The sequence below is a fragment of the Myripristis murdjan genome, chromosome 23 (assembly GCF_902150065.1).
Source record: "Myripristis murdjan chromosome 23, fMyrMur1.1, whole genome shotgun sequence".
Lineage (NCBI taxonomy): Eukaryota > Metazoa > Chordata > Actinopteri > Holocentriformes > Holocentridae > Myripristis > Myripristis murdjan.
In genome coordinates, this window is record NC_044002.1 from 10,532,554 (window position 1) to 10,553,667 (window position 21,114).

Below are 21,114 nucleotides of genomic sequence, written 5' to 3' on the forward strand. Positions count from 1 at the left end.
CCACAGATAACCGGATACATTATAGATGACGTGATGTCATGTCAAGAATTTTCCAATATGGCTATAGCAGAGTTGAAGAGCAGAAATGTTATAGCATTTTATGGCAGAAATAGTACACAACAGGTTTTGGTGACACTCCCTCTGAATCTGGAGCAAGGGTTTCTCCTCTCCAGACTCACCATTTTGAGATGACATTCAACAACAAACTAAACAAGACTGATATTTAACAGCCTGCAGCAGATGTTGGAGAGTGACAAGGTCATTCCACACTTCCCTCCACTAGCAGGCAGCTTCATTAACCAACCTGCTAAGCTGTTGCTGAAAAGTAGAAGAAAAGTAGACTTGGTGAAGTTGGGTTGTTGCTGAGTTTGTGAATTCATGGTCATTCATCACTGAAAAACAGAAACGTCTTCGACTTTAGTACAAAATAACGTCAGACTGATCAATCACAAGGTTGCTGTTTGAGGTGTGTGTGTGTGTGTGTGTGTGTGACTGATTGATTGGGAAGTCAATAAAGGAACATTTTCGGGATAGACAAGGCAGTGAGGGGCGAAATGAGAGGCTCATTCACCTAAACACTGCAAATAAGTTACGAGCTGGAATTGGTTTATCTTCCGATACCATGCAATATTGGATTTCTCAGGCAGTTTCCTCCCTTGACAAGCAATACAGGCTCATCCATCAGTGAGCACATCCCCTTTTTGTGTTACAGACATTCTTTCGCATTCTTTGTGAACCACCTTTTAAAGCATGCCAATCAATAACCAATTTCTCCCCTCAGTTCTTCACTCCTTTTTAGACTGCTCCAAAATTTTGCACTCTTTGAACTGGCCCCTTGCCGTCTTGCTATTGACAAGTGACTGTAATTAGCCTTATCTAAGAGTGGACAACCCCCTTAGTTTTGTGAGGAACAAGCTTTTCCATCCCATTTCATCTGAAGAAATCAACAACTCAACTGGAGCCACGAGGTCAGGGGAGTCAATCCTAAACCTCTTATTTAAACACAAGATGACTGGATTGTGGGCACCAGCATTTTACTTTTCAGTACCTCTCCTTAAGAGTGCACACATTAGCTTACTCATGCATGCTTATTTTAACTACCGGCTTGTGGAGAATGTTCTCAAAAGCTCTCCTTTTGAGAGGTGAGAAGGCCCGTATTTACAAATGTGAGAATGAAGATTTGTTCTTTGTGCACTTTCGTGGCTTTGAAATGGGATTTTTCTTCTGTTCATTATGTTTGAGCTCGATGAATTTCAAGAAATATACAGCTCGTATAAACTATTACCGCTCACTTGGGGGATTAAAGACAAAAGTTAAGGCCAGGCTGAATCAGCACTTGGAGTTACCGAGGCTGTGAGTGCGGCTGTTTCAGTTTTATCAAAGACGAGCTGAGCTTTGGAAGGCAGAACTACTACAATAAGTCTGCACAGCCCTCTCATCTCCCAGAGATTAATACTGTATACAACACACACACACAACTCTAATACCTCCTCCACAAGTTCACTCAGAGTTCATGTTACATTAGTGCTTAGAAACAATTCTCAGCCAGTAGGAAAGGGAGAGACAACTCCCTGATCATCTCCCAGGTTCACATCTGCTGAAAGGAATGGACTCTGTCAGTGAGGTTATGTCATATTTAGTCCATTTAAATAAACACAGAGGCGAAGGCGAAGAACAGGCTCCTTTTGGTCAAGACAGTCAGGCTCTCTTGGTAAATAAGACTCAGTTAATATGATTCTTGTCAAATAAATAAAAATGTACCCAATCTTGGCATCAACGCATCACTGAATCTGATTTAGGCTAGAGTAATACGTTTCAGAAAGCATCATATCAGATTGCTTTCTGAAAGACTGAGCAAACATAAAATCAGACCACTTGACAGACAGAAAACCCAACAAAAAAGGTCTCATCAGTCTAACACCTCCGCCTTCTCTCTCCCTCCCTGCTGGCACTGTGGGATTGTGGCGCCTGTGTTTGGACAAGTACAATTTAACAAGCCAGTGATCGAAGGTTAGGAAGTCAAGGATGTAATCATATGACTTTGTCATGTCTTTGCAACTGTAACTCAAACTGCAGACTTGCTGACTTCTGTGAAGGCCATTGTGAAGCAAATGAAATAAATTATACTTTTGGCCCAGTGGAATATCACATAGTTCCTGTCCCCAGGCTGTTTTTGGCTCTAATCTATGCATCAAAAACATTTTCCTCTGATTTTTTTTATAGGCTCACCAGCCAAATATTCACCATATCTCCTTTCAAATATATATATCAATATGACCATTAGGGGTTTTATAAACATGATTTTGCGAACTCACGCTATTTTAAATGTCTTCTCAGAAGTTTATGAAAGGCTTGTTTTGGAGGCTCCAGTCTATGCCAAGCCTGGATTTCAGCATCGCCACTGCCACAAGTATGTGATAGTTCAGTCGAAGGTGTTGCGTGACATACGACAGAATGAGAGACCTTGTGCTGATCATGCTACAGAATTAATGCTCTTATGAGATGTAAACAGAATCTACATACCAACACAATGAGCCCTAAGCTGATTACCAGTCACACTCGTTACAGCCCAGTCAGGCAACAAGGAGAGACTCAGGAGGAAAAGCCCCTCTTGATTCCAAATACACTTCAAAGTTGACCTCTGGGTTGAAGGTTACAAGGAACTAAAATGACTGTTTATTACTTTAACATATGTTCAGAAATACAGATTTCCTCACAGAACTTCAATGATATTTTTTGTTTGAGGGGTAAATTCCTCATGTAGGAACATTTCCTCAAGCCCTCTTTACATAAATGTGGTTTTCAAGCAATGCAGAAGCCTTTAAAAAGCGGCGTTCACAATGCAGTTATAAATTCCTCTTAGCCTAAGTTGTGCACCATGATCTAGTGCTTATGTATGTGTGTCTTTCAGTATTTATGACTCGACAGGACAAAGGAAGTTCTTGAAAAGCAACACTTGGTATACGCTCTCCCAAATAAACCTTTTACAGGGCAATCAGTGTGAAGGGATGAATGTGGAGGATGATTTGTTTGAGACGCACTGATATAATTGGTCAAACGTGCTGCTGAATGTTAAAAGGCATATTATAATTGAAGTAGACATGGTGTGCACCACATGGAGCTCAATAGAAGGGACGACTGAGATAACCAGATGTTTGACAACCAGCATAAATATTAATTTCTTAGTTTTCATCAAGCTGACTCTTGTAAAATCAGGGAACAATAGCTGGAGGCTGACAGCTCTTCACTTTGGAATTATTCCAGTCAATCTAATCAGTAAAGAGACTGTCTGTGATGTTCAGTGTGAAATGTTTCTGATTGTTATGTTCACTGGCAAATCTCACATGTTGACGTCTACTAAAAACTGTCCAAGTCCCAATGCATCTTTCACCAGTTTGAATATGTCATGTGTCTTGATTATGTCAGAATATAAGCAGTAATATTGTTTCTGGCTATGGCGCATTTTTAATTTTGCAGTTTTTTGCCAGTGTTGCATGGAGCACTTGGCTATATGATTGTACATGAATGTGGTTTATGCCCCAGGCAGCTATCAAAAACATTTCAGAGTGCTTGCCTCATCTTTCCACATTCTCTTCTTGTATAGCAGGGGAAAGCTAAATCTGGGAGGTATTTTTTTTGTTGTCATGGTGGATTTATAAATCAAATCCCAAGCTTGTGCACTGGCATGCATTATAACAAAGACTGGAAAGACTTTCTTGAGCAACTTGTTGTCCAAAGGGACCCAAAACATGTTTTATGCCGCAACCATTGGTGCCGTGTATCAACTCTGATCCAAGTCTTGAATGACTTGACGGGGATCGAATTGGACTTTTTAAAGGAAAACAACTTCAGGTGTTCTGGAACATAGACAAAGTGTTGTGGCTTTGAATAAGTTCTCAGCACTGAAATGTTGATTTAGGTGCTTTCCTTTAGTATGATTTTTTTTTTCTCTCTCTCTCTCACTTTCAGAAAAAAAACATCAGTGTTTTGCTGAGTCTCAGCATGCTGGCTTCCTGGGGAGTGCTTCTACTGTCAGCTCGCCTCTACTGGATGGGCAACAAGCCCCCCAACTTCTCCAACTCTGACAACCCCGCAGCTGACTCGCCACATTTTCTCACTCGAGCGCTAACTTTTCTCCACCTGCCTGCTGCCAACGCCTGGCTCCTTCTCTGCCCTGACAAGCTCAGTTTTGATTGGTCCATGGATGCCGTGCCCTTGGTGAAGACCTTGGCTGACTGGAGGAACCTCCACACCGTTGCCTTTTATGGCGGATTTGTCCTCCTGTCTTTGTTTGGCCTTCATGGTACCACCTCCAAAGCCAAGGAGATCAATGAGAAAGTTGCTAATGGGAAGTCCATCACCAACGGGAACGGCTACCATGCCCCTGACACGAACCACAACACAAACTCAGACCCTGGGTCACCAAAACCCACCCTGAACGGGTCAGCCAAACTTTACCACTGCCCTCCTCGAAAATCTCTGCCCCCCACAGAGAACGTAGTGTTGTTTTCCTTAAGCCTCCTCTCATTACCATTCCTCCCAGCCACCAACCTTTTCTTTTATGTAGGGTTTGTGATTGCGGAGAGGGTGCTATACATCCCCAGCATCGGCTTTTGTTTACTGGTTGCTGTCGGTGCAAGGACCTTGTATGTCAGGCTGAGGACTAGAGGCTATAAGGCGGTGCTGCTGTGTTTTTGCATGGGACTTGTGCTGCTGAATGGAGTTAGAACTGTTCTAAGAAACAAGGACTGGAGCAACGAGGAGAATCTCTACAAATCTGGCATTAGTGTGAACCCTGCTAAAGGTAAGAAATCAGTCCCAGATAAGATAGTTATCATGACAAGCTGGCTCTGCCTCCTGAAAGTCACCTTAAGCTGTTCCCAATCTGGTACACGATTTTGAAAGATCCAAATAAAAGTGAGTTGAGATGGTGAGAGCGAATAGGATTGTGCTGTTCTTCCAATAGCTGGTCACAATTATTATGAAACTGTCAGCCCTGGCAAATTGCAGCAATTACCAATGACAATTTGATATTACAATAGATGTTAGAGCTGGGGAAAAAAACAAACAATTTTCTAGTAATTACGATCCTCATTTGAAAAATCTGATATCAATTAAATCAGTCTTTGAATTTATGCCTTTTCTAGGGGATGTGTGAGGAATTGAAATGTTATAGTGTGCCTCCCTTCCTGCATATGTCATCCAGCCTGCAGGATCACAGTTGACCAAATTATTTATATATATATATATATATATATATATATATATATATATATATATATATATATATATATATATATATATATATATTTTTTTTTTTTTTTTTTTTTTAACAAATTAACAATGCCATGCACTCCCGCCATAATGCAGCCTCATCACGTCTGAATGCATTTTGAATTTAAAAACCATGATGATAGATAAAGAGTTTGACAAGAGCAAACTACATGTAAGCTGAAAAAGTGGTATTGCAACTGAAATGTATCCCTAACTGAGTGAACTGAAATCGCTGTCACCATTATATCCAAATGGGACCTTGTGAATTGGGAAATCAGTGTCAATAACAGTGAGAATATCAATACATAGTAATACAAGTTTTTCTGTTTTGAAAATGTTAGTGACTTTTGACTGACAAATGTCTTCCATAGCCTGGGGTAACCTGGGGAATGTACTGAAGAACCAGGGCAAGATGGCGGAGGCGGAGAAGGCGTACAGAAACGCCCTGTACTACCGAGGGAACATGGCTGACATGCTGTATAACCTGTGAGTGTTAAAGATGCCCGGTCCTCCTCCCTCTTCCTGCATCATCTTGACACACAGACGAGTTGAATTCCTTCCATCCGTCACTGGAGATTACAGCATGAGAAAGAGAGCGGATGAGACAGAGGATGAGGCAGAGAGGGAGTGAGGTATAAAGTCGGAGAGAGTGACAGACAGGACGTATTTTAAGACGGCAGAACAAAAATAGATCAGATATGAGAGAGAAAACGAAGACTGAAACAGTGAGTCACAGTGAGAGGCATGATGCAAGAGCGTGACAAAGTGAAAAGAAGTAACTCGGTGTGTCCCTGGTGGCCTTCTGTTCCTCCCACTGCTGATTTGATTAATTGTGATTCCTGGGCCAGAGGGAGAACACAAAGCCACTTCCAATACTCGCATTAACCCGAGGTGTCAGAGGTGCCAAAACCTCATAACAGGCCCATGTCTCTTGCTCTCACGCTGACAATGTTTTTCTTCCCCCTTCTCTGTCCCCTCTCACATTACGAATGTCAGGAAGCTGGCAAAGCAACATAGACAGAGGGGAAAACCAAATTATGGTGTTTTTGCTTTCTTAAAAATAGAGGTGCCATTTCAACATGATGGATGGCTGGGATATTGGGTAAAGACTATAGAAGCTGTCCACAGTTTTTTTTTTTTTTTGTCTGCTTTTTATTTCTTAGCCCTCACTCAGAGTCCCTGCAACATTTTGACGCATTACAGTTTCTTCTCATTTACTTTCGCAGATTTTAAAGAGACAGAAATACGGTAGAAAGTAAACTCATTAAAGCTCAAATCCTGTTTTCCTCAATTCTGTTGATATAAAGTTTTGCATTTCTTTTCCAACCAGGGGTTTGCTGCTCCAGGAGAATGAGCGATTTTCGGAGGCACTGCATTACTATAAACTGGCCATTGGCAGCCGGCCAACTCTGGCATGTAAGTAAACCTAAGCGAGGGTCTCAGATTGTAACGTATACATTACACGACTGGAGCGGTTATCTTTTGGGGAGCCATCATCGGCGATTAGAAATTTTCACACATTGTTCAATTTGGCTGTTTGCTTGAATTAATTAGATGTGTATTCAGCTGCCATAATTGGATTACCATCACGGTCCAGTCTTAATGCTGGATGAGGTCTTCCTGGCCATTTGGCCATTTGGAAGGCCCTATGTGGCTATTTCAGCCTGACGGTGAAATGATGAGATTCAATCTCACACTTGAGTGCTTGTATGTGGAATGAGGCCCAGTCTTTCACTGCGTTAAGCTCTGGTGAAGGACAGTTTTGATGAGAGAGGACAGAAGGTAGCGTTATTTCCAGACCTCCTTTTTAAGTCGTGTTCACTTCAATTTTTCCTCCATATCTTAATCTCCTTTCATAGCCTAATTTGTTCCTGCTTCTCACCTACCGTTTAACATTTTGATGTTCTCACCTTTATTTGACCTCTGTTCTTTCTCCTCTGGCTGTAGACTTTTCCATACTGATCTGCCCCACCTATCTTTACCCATCCTCCACATTTTCTCCATCCTTTACTACCTTTCCTTTCTCACCCCCTCTTACAGACTTCACCCCTCCTGCTTTAACACCCATTGTTCTCCTCCTCGCTCCCCACAGCGGCCTATCTGAACACAGGCATCATCCTGATGAACCAGGGCAGCCTGGATGAGGCCAAACGCACCTTCCTGACTTGTGCCGACATCCCTGATGAGAACTTGAAGGACCCTCACGCCCACAAGAGCTCCGTCACCAGCTGCCTGTACAACCTGGGGAAGCTGCTCCATGAACAGGGCCAGCAGGAGGTTTGTGTGTCTGCTGTGTGGAAACCAAGGAGAGATCGTAGGAAGTGACAGGACGAAAAAGGATGGCATCCTTGTTTGCAGAAATTAGGATGATACCTCCCTCTTTTAGGGAAAATAAAGCTTTATGTCCCCACCATCAGTTATCAGATTTAATTAATAGATCAATCACAGGACAGTTTTTCTTATTTTACTACTCTTCATATTTTACTTAAGGCCCTTATCAATTACAAATTCATGTTTTTTGACTACAGGAGGCTCTGTCTGTCTATAAGGAAGCTGTGCAGAAAATGCCTAGACAGTTTGCACCACAGAGTCTTTTCAATATGATGGGTAAGTAATGGTTGGCTCACCTGATACTGTGTATCTGATCTTGGAACTGAAAATGTGGATTTTAAAGTTCACTGCTATGGTGACTGTACTTCTTCCATATTTGCTTACATTTATGTGACCTTTTGATATGAACAAATGCAGGATAACTCATCAGAAAACCAAGCCATGAATATGATGTTCCTGATGTTTAAATGTGATTTACATGAGGCCACCTGTTTTATTCCAGCACCACAGTTCCTAAATCAGTGTGCAGACTTTGTGAAGATGTGTATCATCATGTAGAGGACTGAGGCTAAACCGTGCAATAAATCACATCCCTCTCTTTGTTATTCTAACACTAATTACATTATTGGAAACCCATCCTGATTACATAGTTGAGATTGCAGCCTGATGTCTGCAAGAATTCCTCAGACGGCCTGAGCAGATTGCGAGTGGGAAGTGTTTGGTCAGGTGGAGGGAGTGGTGTTTGGGTCTGTAGTGATGTCTGAGGGACACTTTGTTACGACTGATGTCAGCAGCCCACCATTTTCTTTCCCCCCAGGGCCAACTGCATGCTATTTTCTCAGATCCAACAAAATCTCAGAATGTTGCGAACAATAATATTGTGCTTTGAGAGAAAACTCTGCTGTCCAGATTACACTACGTGGGGGGGGGGAAGTATTTATTCACCATTTAAGGAATGCTGACCCATGGATAAGAGGCAGCAGAATGCAAGCTTTTTTATCCGCCTTGCACCTGTTAGGAAAAAGCAGAGGCAAAGGAACGCATTTCTGTCAATCACGGTTTCTTATCCACTGACCAGGCTCACCAGAGTTGGCAATAAAACAAAATTATAACACTATGATAACATGAAAGAATAAAAATGGCCAGCATCCACTAACGGCAAATGACAGCAAAAAGGAAAACATAGCCTTCTAATATTTTTCAGAGTGCATGACCGCTTTACTTCCAGGATAATTTGTAGCTGTGCAAAAAAAAAAACAAAAAACAAACAAAAAAAAAAAAACAGCTGAATATCACAATACTGTACTCATTTTTGTATGGATATGTATTGTTTATGTGCTTGATTTTCATATGATGGTATGACATTTTAGTGTGCTGTGTCATGTGCAGTGTGCTAATTCTGTTTTAATGGATTGGAATGGGAATTTCGAATTGTCTTGGTCAGCCAAGTTCTGTCTATTTTTGTACTACTCTGCACAGGTTATGTTGGATTTTAAGCTCTAGTTACACATTTTCACTCAACATTGTAATGTATCGTGATACAAATTGCATTGTGACCCATGTGTCGTGTTGTATCATGCGGGTCCTTGCCAGAATGCAACCCTAGTATAATTACTGTGCCAGTGAAAAGTCAGGTAGCACATGCAACATAGCCATATTTACTTTTGGTAGAACAAATATCCTTTTTATTGTACACACCTCTATTGGAGTCGATAATTATATTATTTTTGAAAAGCCAATCTAAAAGCCATTTTGCTATCAGAGAAAAACTTGGCAAAGTAGACCCTTGTAGCTGATGTCATTGATTTCAAATGGTTCTGCCTAAGTAAAATGCTGCTTTATTTGTTAAACTAGCACACATGGGCAGTTGCTTAGGAAAAGTTTCTGCTTTAATCAGTTTTATTTTCTCCAGGGAAAAAAAAAACTTGCTAATCCCACTGACCCATGACCTTTGCCCTGTTGCAGGAGAGGCCTACATGAGGCTGAACAGGCTCGAGGAGGCAGGGCACTGGTACAGGGAGTCCCTCAGGGCCAAGCCTGACCATATTCCCGCCCATCTCACCTATGGCAAACTCCTGTCCATCATTGTAAGTCCCAATTCTCTTAAAGCACACACACACACACACACACACACACACACTCACACACACGGGAAGACTCATGTGGCCAATACCAAGGATTATCTTTGTAATTATTACAGTGGTTAACCACGTGGCAAAGTGTAATTAGATGAGACCTGGTGGAGCGGAGTGATGAATAATGCATATTGGATGACTCTGTGATTGAGACTCTGATTGGAGCAAGGCAAAATCCTCCTATTGATTTCTGTGGCAGAGCTTGAAGAATTGTGAGAATTGTGAAAATGTGTGTACTTTTGACTTTGAAAAGTACACCCCGAACAAACACTGCTCCCCCGATCCAAAATCATCCGCAGTAATTGTGATGTTTCGCCGAATATATTGTTTGACCTCTACTGGAGTTGGATGACATACAAAAGAAGATCGCACAGTGTGATAGGAGAAATGAAGCCAAATGTATACCATGATGCATGCATCTTTTCAGTAACCTTGAAATGACCCTGATCCAGGGATGGTTTTGCTTGCCAAAGAGCTGCAGGAAAAAAAAAAAAACTCTTTCGCTGCATAAATATGTGTCTGATGTCTGAAGGTCACAGACACGGGGAGTTTGTCTAGTATGGAGGAATGGTTATCCCTCATTCATTGGATGAGCTCCAGATTTTTTTGTGTGTGTGTGTGTGTGTGTGTGTGTGTGTGTGTGTGTGTGTGTGTTTGAAGACCTCAGGAACATAGTTTTCTTCACTGCTCCCCAGTGCTACCATGCAATTCTGATGTTTTTTTCTTTTTTTTTCTTGTAGAAGACACCATGTTCTATGTCCCCTCACCACCTCTTCCATTACAACAAAAGTAAATTTAAAAACCTAGTATGTGACAACAGATGTGTTCACAGCTGATTTTGGTTTGGACATCAGATGTTGAACTTTTGGAACAGCCTGAGCACCCTGCCTGACCTCTCGAAGCGTGTCTGACCCTTTTTTTCCCTCCACAGCCTCAGGTGCTGAACCAGAGGTTGATCCGCAGTTCTTAGAATCATTTTTCACCAAATGATGTGAATGTGCACAAGCAACCACACACTAAAACCCACTCGCAGCTGTTGAGATTCAAAACCCTAAAGGAGTTTGAATCATTTCCCCTTTTTGTAATCAGATTTGATCTTATGCATAACACCGTACACACAGCAGAGGTTCAGATTAGAGTCACCTTGCTCAGTGGGACATCTGCAGGTCTCCCTCAGGCCCTGGACTGCAGAGCCCGGCCCTGAGCCTCAGTGTGACCCCCCTCCACAACAGGGTTTATGGAACAGGAGATCGGATGGGACCGGTACAATGGGACAGTCGACAGGCTTATAATGCAATTACTCCACTTCCTTATTGAATCACTCCATCAGCTAGATTTTGGACATTCTGCCCGAGTCAGTTGACAATACAGACACATGGAGGAAAGGTCAAACTGTGGTCTTGCGCAGTGCCTCACCCTAACATGCGTTGTGTTGAGAGTTCATGTCATCACTGCATGCTCATTTTCCGACTCAGAGTGGGATTCATGTGCTTACAGTACTTTGGGAGATTTGAGGTATAACAAAATCGGGATTGCAAAATATACAGACGTTTTCATCAGCTCTCGAAACGGCATTCTTCTCAAAATTGAACCCACATAATAATAAAGTAAGAACTCGATATGGTCTGACACCGGGCCACAGATGCACACAGTTGAAAGAAAAATGTCCCTCAACAGCTACAAAGTACATGCCCTGACACTGCTAATTCCCCTTAATTTCACTAAGGTCAACCCGCTCCCAGAAAAATATAGTGTAACACTAAAGTGCTGCTCTGTGTCAGAGACCTCTGGTTGGAATCAGAGGGGAGTGGTGCGCAGGGAGGGAGACTTGTGGTCAGTCAGCACTCATCTGATTTATGAGCTCCGGCTCAACTGTGCTGCTGGATACACTCAGCACTAATGCTAACCACTAACTCCTGCTGTGGCGGAGCCCTCAACAATGCAAAAACAGAGGTCTAAATGCAGTATAGTGAGGGAAAATATTCAGACCGCCTAACTGCAATGTGCAGGCCCAGCTGTAGCCTGTTTGCTGTTTGAGGATTCCACCCACGCAGCCACACATGACTTCTCCATTCACCTGTAGGCATGGTCAAACATGTGCAAGTTGCACTAACTATAGCGCTGTGTGTTTATGCTCCTCTAGCATACAGCAGCTCAGTATCAAAGGAACAACACACGGCTCATCCACTGCAGCATGTGGCTGTGTGAGGGAGGTAGATGAAGCTCTGGATGTAATTTGTCTGTCCAAGATCATGAGCCGCCATGGTGGGGAGTCGTATATTAGCAATTATCCCACTATAAACATTTATACAAGCTATTAAATAAGAGATACAGATGATCAGCAGATTTACAGCATGTACTGTATGAACTCCACCATCCATGCAATAAACCTGCCAGTCGAGGCTTACCAAACTCCACAAACACCATTTAGGCCTAGAGGGGTAGAGGCCTATTGAGAAACTGAGGCTAAATAAACAGGGGAGTTTGTAAAAAGGACAAAGACTCACAAAAATGTCATTTTAGTTGGGCAACGGCTAGATTGTCTAACCCTGATATCTTTGAGGATATGAGTACTAATCTCTTTAGTGGTGTGGAGGCTCTGGTCTTTTCACACAGTTCCTTGAAGGCAGCATAATATTAATTTGTTAGGCCCACTCCATCACAAAGTCATGTACAACAGTCTGTTTTCAGCTCAGCAGATAGAAGGCATCAGTACAGTTTGCCAGAGTAAAGGAAATGTGTAATGGAATGCATTGAATGACCCTTACAGCCTGCAGTAAACTGGTGAAACTGGGCACATCTCACAAAACCATGCCTTGATATTTAGCAGAAATGGATGGAAACTCACATTGTTTTTGACATTGACCTGAAATGTCTTTTTAAATCGTTACTTGCTTGAATTTAACTGGACTTAACTACTCTGCTTTCAGCTCTGATGGATTGCCGTGGAAAACGCTTAATTGAATGTACCGTAAAGAGAATGACAAATAAAATGCGGAATAAGTCATCCAGCCCAATATCCATCCAGCCCCCACTCATTTAGAGCAATTGCGGGCATGGGAAAAAAGCTAATGAAGCGAACCTAATATGCCCAGTCCTCTCATTTCGTGTCGAGTGGCAAATCCATTGGCAATATGGAAGCAATCAGCGCTGAAGCATAAAACAAAAAAGGTGGAGAAAGGGAGCCTTATGTACAAAGACGCAATATCTTTCTCAGTTTGGTTGCAGGGATTTAGTGCAGTGTGGAGACACTCCTGTATGCACACCAACACCTCTTGAGGTTTTGCTTTAAAGGTGAGCGGTGGGGGTTCGGCGAGTTTGTTCTTTATGAGCATCAGTTTCCTGCTGTAACTTTACAGCTGGGCTACCAGGCCTCAGCTGAAGCATGTCGACACACTAAAATAATTCATAGCAGATACTGTAAACGCCAAGTGATTGTTGTCATGTATGTGTGTGTTTATGACACAAGATGTCAAGCGTGTTCACTTCTATGTATGTGCATTATACATGTCCTGTAGATACAACACAAAAGATCTACAGAAAAATACAAAGCTGAGCAAGTATGTTGTGCCATAGCTAAATAATTGCTGCACAACGTGTTTAAGTATCACTATTTCCTATCAAATTAAACTGGGATGTCAAAGGCAATAAATTGTTTTTATCGCTTACTTTATAGGGGCAGAAGACGGAAGCAGAGAAGTACTATCTGAGAGCTATTCAGCTAGACCCGACAAAAGGAAACTGCTACATGCATTATGGTAAGAGCACATTCCTAAATATCACAAGCTCATTTTTGGCGAAGCTTGTTTTGAAAATGAGCATTAAGCTGTCAAAAATGTGCACGATGTACCAAACGCTGGCATTTTGAAGACAAAGCCATCTAACAGTTAAATGACACATTAATAACGCATGGCAACACTACACAATGCCCTGTGTTTACATGAGCCAGCTGAAACGTGTTGCCCTGTCCATGCATTTCAGTAAGAAGGCTCATTTTAAGTCCTTCTCTTCAACATGTGCAACTGCTCATTATCCAAACATGTGCCATGCAGCCCGTGAAGCATTTCCTATAATGCACAGGCTTTGCTGCACTTGACTGCTTTTGAGAAGAAGAATAATTATACAGGGGTCTTTAAACTCTTTTTTTATCCTGTGACCTAAACTTTGTAGTCTCACCTCAGGATCCAGTCATTTAAACGTAACAGGACTTTTGTTGTAAGAGAACCGAGCCTCATGAACCGCTCTGGATCTCAAATCATGGCTTATGTAACCCTGAAACACAGGATTTTTTTGGAAAGGATCAGTTGCAGTGTGGTAATCATTTGGAGGTGTCAAATACCCAGCTGGTGATATTTCAAAAAAAGAGACACTGGACAGGTTTAAGTAATATTTGCACAGCGGTAACTAATTTGTAGAAATGTGCTGCCATTTAATAACAGCGTTAGCATCATTGCTGGGAGTGCTGGGGCTGTTTTGCAGACTGTGCAGCCAGACGTAAACGGGCACACTTGGTTTATCTAACCGCGGAGACGGATCAGAGCGCACTGCTTAACATTCTTGTCCAAACGGAGAGTAAAACATGATACCACGCTCCGTCTGTGCCTCCGTTAATGCAGCACTTCATATCAGTTGGAAGACGCGGGCTCCTTTGTGTTCCGTGTCGCTATCTCCAGGATATTCATAGGAAATGAAATCTGTCCCGTCTCGCTGAAAGCACCATTGTGCGCTGTCCCCTCTCTCCATCTCCCTATCTCTCTCCCATTGCTCCCATTGCTGGATATCGTGGGGTTGGAGTTGTGTTTGGGGGTTGCGTTGCTGTCTTTGGACCGGGCTGTTTCCCGTTCGGAGATGCTTACGCTCTTTTTCTGTTTCTCTGTTTTCTTTCGTTCAATGTTATCTTGTAGCCTCTTGTTGTAGGTGTATATTTATTTGGACGGGCTCCCCCCTTTATCACAATCTGGCTGCTTTAGCTATCCCTTATTCGCTGGATGGACTCCAGGTGTGTGTGCATTGAAGTCGGGACGGATTTCTGTCCACGTTGACACACCACAGAGTGCACATGCTCACACGTACACCCACCCACACACAATACAAAGTGACTGCATTGCACATGCGAGGAAGTGAGGACTGGGAAGGTGAAAGCTCACAGGAGGAGTCAGATAACTAAGATTAGACCCACTTTCCTGTCATTGTTCGCAGTGACATGTTTGGATGCAAGTTGAACGCACGTGCTTTTCAACACACGACGTGACTCAAACTAGTGGGCATGTGTCAAACAGCTGCTCTTTATGCAATGCAGTTGGCACACATGCAAAAACGGTGAGCTTTGTGCACAGGATTGTTTTTGAAAAGCCAATGCAAGCACACACAGACACACACACACACACTTCAAGAGAACGCCGCACACACATTTCCCTCCTTCCTACGTGCAGTAACATCTGTGGCCAGGCTCGGCAGTAAATTTTATGGCCGCTGAGCAGACACCCGTGGGTGCCGCACCAGGTGGCCAGGCTCCCACAGGAAAACACATGAAATACCTCCAACTCATCTGTGTTCTCACACACTGCCGAGCATAGCAACAACCCTTCACTCCCTCACAGCCTCGCTTTTATCTCCCTCTCTCTCTCTCTCTCTCTCTTCGCTTCTCTGTTGCATTTTGTGTGGCACTCTCTCTGCCGCTCTTTCACTAACTACCTTCAACTTCCTCTGTTTTTCCATTGTTCATCTTCGTCTGTCATTGCTACCTTGCGAGCGCTCCCGATTTGTCTTTGTTCCTAAATCCTGTCGTCAGTTCCATCACTTTTCACTCCATTTTTCATCCCCTCTTGCTCTCTATCCTTTTATTTCCTATCCAGAGCGACAAACAAAACACAGAAACAGTGCAGTAGTGGTATATAACAGTGATGTAGTGGTATATAAAAAGGTGAATAAGCTTGAGTAAATCAAAAGGCAAACACACTATGAACAAATAAAAAAAAAACAAACAATCATATTTTCATAAAAACCAGTATACTCCCATAGTGGCCATTTTGACTTTAGGTTATGTGCATAGAAATAATTGTGTCACACTAGCTGGACTGGCACAGCTTAGATAAAACCAGCATGACTAAACACGTTAGTGAAAACAACACATTAGAAACCTAGGCCAGCCTCAGGATCTATTTAAAATGGGAACCTAGATCCATCCGGCTTATTGAGTCATTTATTTTCTGTATGTTTTTCAGTGTGAAATCTGTCAAACAAGCAAAGTCTTAGTGACCGGTGTGCAGATAAAGAGAATAATATAAAACACAGAATATCTAAATAAGGTGCAACATTTGGGTCTTAGACCTTTGTTAGGCATTCAAAGAGCAATAAGAACTACATACATATTTATACAAAGGATAGGGCCAATTAGCTCACAACAGCTTGGCTCAACATCAGATCTAGAAAAATAGACCAGACAATAACAACTGCAATATGACTAAGGCTGAAGTGAGTACATATAATTCATATGAAAGAAAACTTCACTCAGATACCAATAAAATACCAGGATCAATATAAAATTGACTGGCATAAACAGGGGCCTGGACATAAACCTGAACCTGTGCAGAGTTGGACTAGGCAGGGTTTAGCTGTAGTGTGTGTAAGGAGAGAGAAAAAGAGCAATACATATCAAGTATACACTCTTGGCAATAGACTGTAAATATGAATATTGCAAAAAAGTGTTTAACTAGATACCACAAATAGGCAAGTCTACTCCATATTTGCAATGGTTTGGGTATAGTATCAATGAAAAAAGAGAGTGAGATAATACATGAATGAGTACAAGTCCCCATTACAACACCAATAAGTTTCCAAGTAGTAATGAATGGTGAGTGGATGTGAACAGTTTTGTCATTTAGGAAGCTTGTATTTACAGTTATTACGATATGGTGTGAACACAACTTCTGGCAGTAAGGCAATAATGTCCAAGCTTTTATAAACGCTGTATCCTCATAACTGTGATTGCTATTACTTGCTGTGTTGTATATCGTATATCTATGCGATAAATATTATCAGTCCAGTGAAAAATTGTGTTTGCAAATAAAAAGTGGTAAAGCTGAGCTCACTCCTGGGAAATCAAGTGGCGATCTTGTGTGTCTCCTCCTCCCTGCAGGTCAGTTTCTGCTGGAGCAGTCTCGTCTCGGCGAGGCGGCAGAGATGGCGGAGAGGGCGGCAGAGCTGGACAGCTCGGAGTTTGACGTGGTGTTCAGCGCCGCCCACATGCTCAGGTTGGTAGGGTGGCTGAGTAACACGACAGACCTCGACACCAGCGACCAATCTGAAATGCTCTGCAAGCGGAGTTCCCCTGCTTCACAAAAGCATTTTCTCCACATCCGCTGTTGCTCACAAATATTCAGAAAATAGAATGAAAATGTTGTGCATGAATCAGTGTCTCTGTTTACAGTTTGCTGGGCTGTTTCACCATTCAGGGCTGTATTGTTTACCACTGCATGCTACTGAACACCACCATCGTTATATATAAATTCCAGTAATGTTTCATAATAGTAAATGTCCTTCATATGGAAATAGCTGCTATAAAAGGTATTATGTATAACACATATAAACACCAGTGGAGTTTCAGTCCATCATCGTGATGTTTCGGTCCAAGGCTTGTAAATAAACCAAACCATTAGAGAACTTTCCTCTAAAGTTTGGCAGGCACATCCACAGACAGTGTATAAAAAAAAAAATAGGACTGCAAATCCACTCTGCTCGCTAAAACTCAAGGAAATATTAGAAGCAATGTGCCTTAATTCCTTTTTGCTCTACATATCTGGAAAGGTCATTACCACTCTCTAGCATCCTCCATCTAAAATGCAGCACCTCAGAGTATTTGTTCAAATTTAGAAGTCAGAGTTTGGCCTAGGTTTTCCTCAAGGAAAGCGGGAGTAAATCTAGGTGACACATTATTCTGCCCCGCTCTGGCCTGACAGACTAGTTTCAGCTGAGACTCGCTGTGACACAAATTCAAACCGATTAAGCCTGTCGCGCAGACCTCTCTTGAACACCACACACCTGTCATTAGCTGGATTTAAGGCTAAAGCTGCTCCGCTGATAACGCATGTGATGCAAACTTTGTGAACACTGTGACAGAGCAACTTTAGAAATCAGGACTTGAGGACATTACAGATGAAAGCATTGCATTTTCACAAATATTGACTGAATTAATCAGGATTAAAGTAACATGACGGCTCTGTTTGATGTAAGATTTATGTTCTGCAAAAAATACCATGTTTTAGTGAAACCACTTTTTGGCAGCTGGCCTTTTATAGTTTTAATGTTTCAGGCAGCCAAAGCATAAGAGATGTTACTTCTAGGGCACGCACCACAGTTTTTGTTTTTGGAAATCAAACGTGTTTACCTTATACCTATCAGTTCCCTGTCTCTGAAGGGTGTTTCACGTTTAATTCAGTGAAACTTTCTTCAGTGAATCTTCATCGGGAACTCCAGCCACTGACTTGCCAAAACAAAGATCAAGGAAGATGACACTCTTAAAATGATGAGTGAAAACTCACTTGTGAACTTGAGTTAACCCTGAAAAAATGCTGCATGTATCCTCGAGGCATATTCTACTTTTATGCCAACTCAACAGAGACAAATCTTCTCAAGTCACAGCCTTATAAATATTAATTGCCATGTCCAAAAGGAATGGTCTCCTTGACTTAATTAACTTTGGCGCAGCAAGTCCAGTTCATGTACTCTGTGCATACAAATCTATATAGAGCAGTTTAACTGCTGCTATTTTATGTGCCTGACTATATGACTGGAAGAGAGTTTCAGGCACACTCAACACTAAGTATGGACAGTGAACAGTGAGCCATTATCACAAAGTAACCCCCAAGAGGAAGAATCAAGAAGTCAGTGCAAAGCATAAACTCCATTATCTTGCTTGTTGCACAGCTACATACTGAGGACTTAAACATTTGGCACACAACATTGGTCCAAAATGGTGTTATTACAAGCTAAATCTCCTAAGATCTGATAAGATTAATCTGGTAAGACCGTGGTTCATCCTGTTACCAGCAAAATGTTTTGTGTCCCATGTTTCTAGCGAGGTGAGAAGAGCGTTGTTTTTCTGTAGTGTTGAAAAAGAAACATCATAATCAAGGCACACAATGTCACCAATTAATTTGATTAGAAATTGACAAAGTGAACAGACCTCCTGACTGCAGAGTGACGTGATGTGAAGTAAAACAGCTGGCAAAGTTACAATCCTTAGAATGGGTTCACCAGCCAATCAGAATTCACATTCAAGCAAAGGTCATTTATGCTTGGCTGTTTGATAATCTTAGCGTCTGCAGCCTAAACTGCAAACTTGGAATGTTACAATCCTACAACTCCATTAAAAAGTGTGAATAAAATAAAGAAAGTAAGGTATTAATTATTACTTGATTCATAATGAATCACTGTAATAATTAGCAATAATTATAGTAATCAGTATGATTAGTAATTCTATAACAGATCATTACAGTGATTAATCGCATTTAGTGTTATTAAAAAAATATAGTTGTTAATTAATATAATTGTTATATTCATTACTTTGTGCCCATCTTTCATTCTCCCTCCTTTTTTTCCCTTCAGACAGGCAAGTCTAAATGAGGCAGCAGAGAGGCAATATGAGCGTGCAGCCAGCCTAAGACCAGATGTAAGTACCAGGACTGCTCACACTCACACACAATTTACAGCCTGCTATGTGTTACCTCGTAGCCCAACATTATATTATAGTAATGTTAATATTGGCGCAAACCGATACCACCAAATACCAAACGGAAACTACTGTGCATGGCTCGCTGTGCTTATTCAAATCCAGAAACCCCAAAGATAAAAGGGTTCACTGGGTACTGTTTTCTAATATTGAATTTACACGTTCAGTTTCAAAGTAAATACTTGATCATCTCGATACAGTGCGGCAGACAGGGCCTGGCGGTATATCAGGTCTCTCTCTGTCAGCATGTGCGGCTGAGGAAGTCGGGGCTCTCTCGCTGCGTCGTATCAATCAGGCGCTTCAAAGGAAAGGGGCGCGTGGACTCGTCTGGGAGAGGTAATTTAGAGTCATAGGAGCCCCTGTGTTTTTAGACGGGACCCTAGATGGGGCTTCCTGCAGTCATTTGTCATGTTAGTCCGTTTGGTGGCTGCGCGCCGTGTGACTTATGTTGCCATTTCAGCCAGGAGTGACGGTTTGACTTTCATCTTCATACAGTCCTACAGTGGAGTAACCCGTATTATATTTCAACAGCCACGGGAGCCTGTGTAGCATCTGTGCCTTTTTAGATAAGGCTCGGCTGTCTGATAGCTGATAGACGTCCTGGAAGCTGTGTAAAATGTGACTGAAATGTGGAGCAATTGCCTACGAATCCGACTGAAAATTGCTCAGTTTGTAAAAGTAATATAATTAAAGTTAAAGGCACTGGAAGAACTGTGTTACGTATGGACAACCAGTGTGTGTGTTTATTTATTTATTTATTTTTTTTGATCCTGTATCAATAAGCTGCTCAAAGCAAAAGGTAGACTTGCTATTCATTTCAATTCCAAGAGCATCGGGAAGCCCTCTTGTGCACATTTAGGCATGCTGAGTGTCTCTCTTGTCATTTGTCAAGCGCAAAGCAGCTCTTGTCTTTGACATTTTCTCTGTACATGCCTGCTTAGTAAATGACAGGCTCTCAAATAGCAACTTAATCCAATAGCTTTCAGGTCATGAAAGATTCAATTCTGGTCCTACGTGCTGAGAAAGACAATAATTGCATGCCTTCAGAGAAAAGATTGGAGTGGGGTTTTTTCATTTCATACACTGATAGACTCAAAGGCTTTATTATTCGCACCACTCCAACGGAGCTTCATCTCTAATATAAAATGCTAATTCATTTGTACTTTTAGAAGATGATATTAAAGCAAAGCTGGCTATAATTTGGATAATGCGGCCATTAAGCCTTCATGTGCTCTTTGTGTCTACCAGTCGAGATAAATTGGAGATGAAGACGGAACTCAATTTTGGTTGAAGCATAATTTTTTTTTTTTTTTAAATTTAAAGACAGCATGATAATAATCCACTAAACCTTTTGGACCAAACATGGGGAAGGCTCTATATTGCACAAACTGAAAAGGGTATGAGGCAGATGTTAGTTCTTCTTCCATGCAAGTTTATCCAACTTACTAGAGGTCAAGAGCTTACATCCCTTTCTTCACCCTTATCACAGTATATGTATTACATTTTTACCAAGCAAACTAAACAAATCACCGTCTCAGCCCAAAGAGAGAAGACTTACTGGTTTTACTCTCTGGCTGCCTTCCTTTATGCACGAGAAACATGTAAACACAGCTCCACTGCCAATGTCCTCTGGTCCCTTGACTG

At 41.8% G+C, this 21,114-nt stretch overlaps 1 protein-coding gene across 1 annotated transcript in view; it reads left to right on the plus strand.

Moving 5' to 3' along the window:
• tmtc2a (transmembrane O-mannosyltransferase targeting cadherins 2a) overlaps positions 1 to 21,114 on the plus strand; it is a 56,657-nt gene that overhangs the window by 32,530 nt on the left and 3,013 nt on the right. Inside the window, exons 3-11 of the mRNA XM_030045441.1 lie at positions 3,970 to 4,804; positions 5,646 to 5,760; positions 6,605 to 6,690; positions 7,367 to 7,551; positions 7,803 to 7,881; positions 9,571 to 9,692; positions 13,417 to 13,498; positions 16,879 to 16,993; positions 19,347 to 19,410. Coding sequence (XP_029901301.1) covers positions 3,970 to 4,804; positions 5,646 to 5,760; positions 6,605 to 6,690; positions 7,367 to 7,551; positions 7,803 to 7,881; positions 9,571 to 9,692; positions 13,417 to 13,498; positions 16,879 to 16,993; positions 19,347 to 19,410 — 1,683 coding nt within the window. The remainder of the gene's footprint in view (positions 1 to 3,969; positions 4,805 to 5,645; positions 5,761 to 6,604; positions 6,691 to 7,366; positions 7,552 to 7,802; positions 7,882 to 9,570; positions 9,693 to 13,416; positions 13,499 to 16,878; positions 16,994 to 19,346; positions 19,411 to 21,114) is intronic.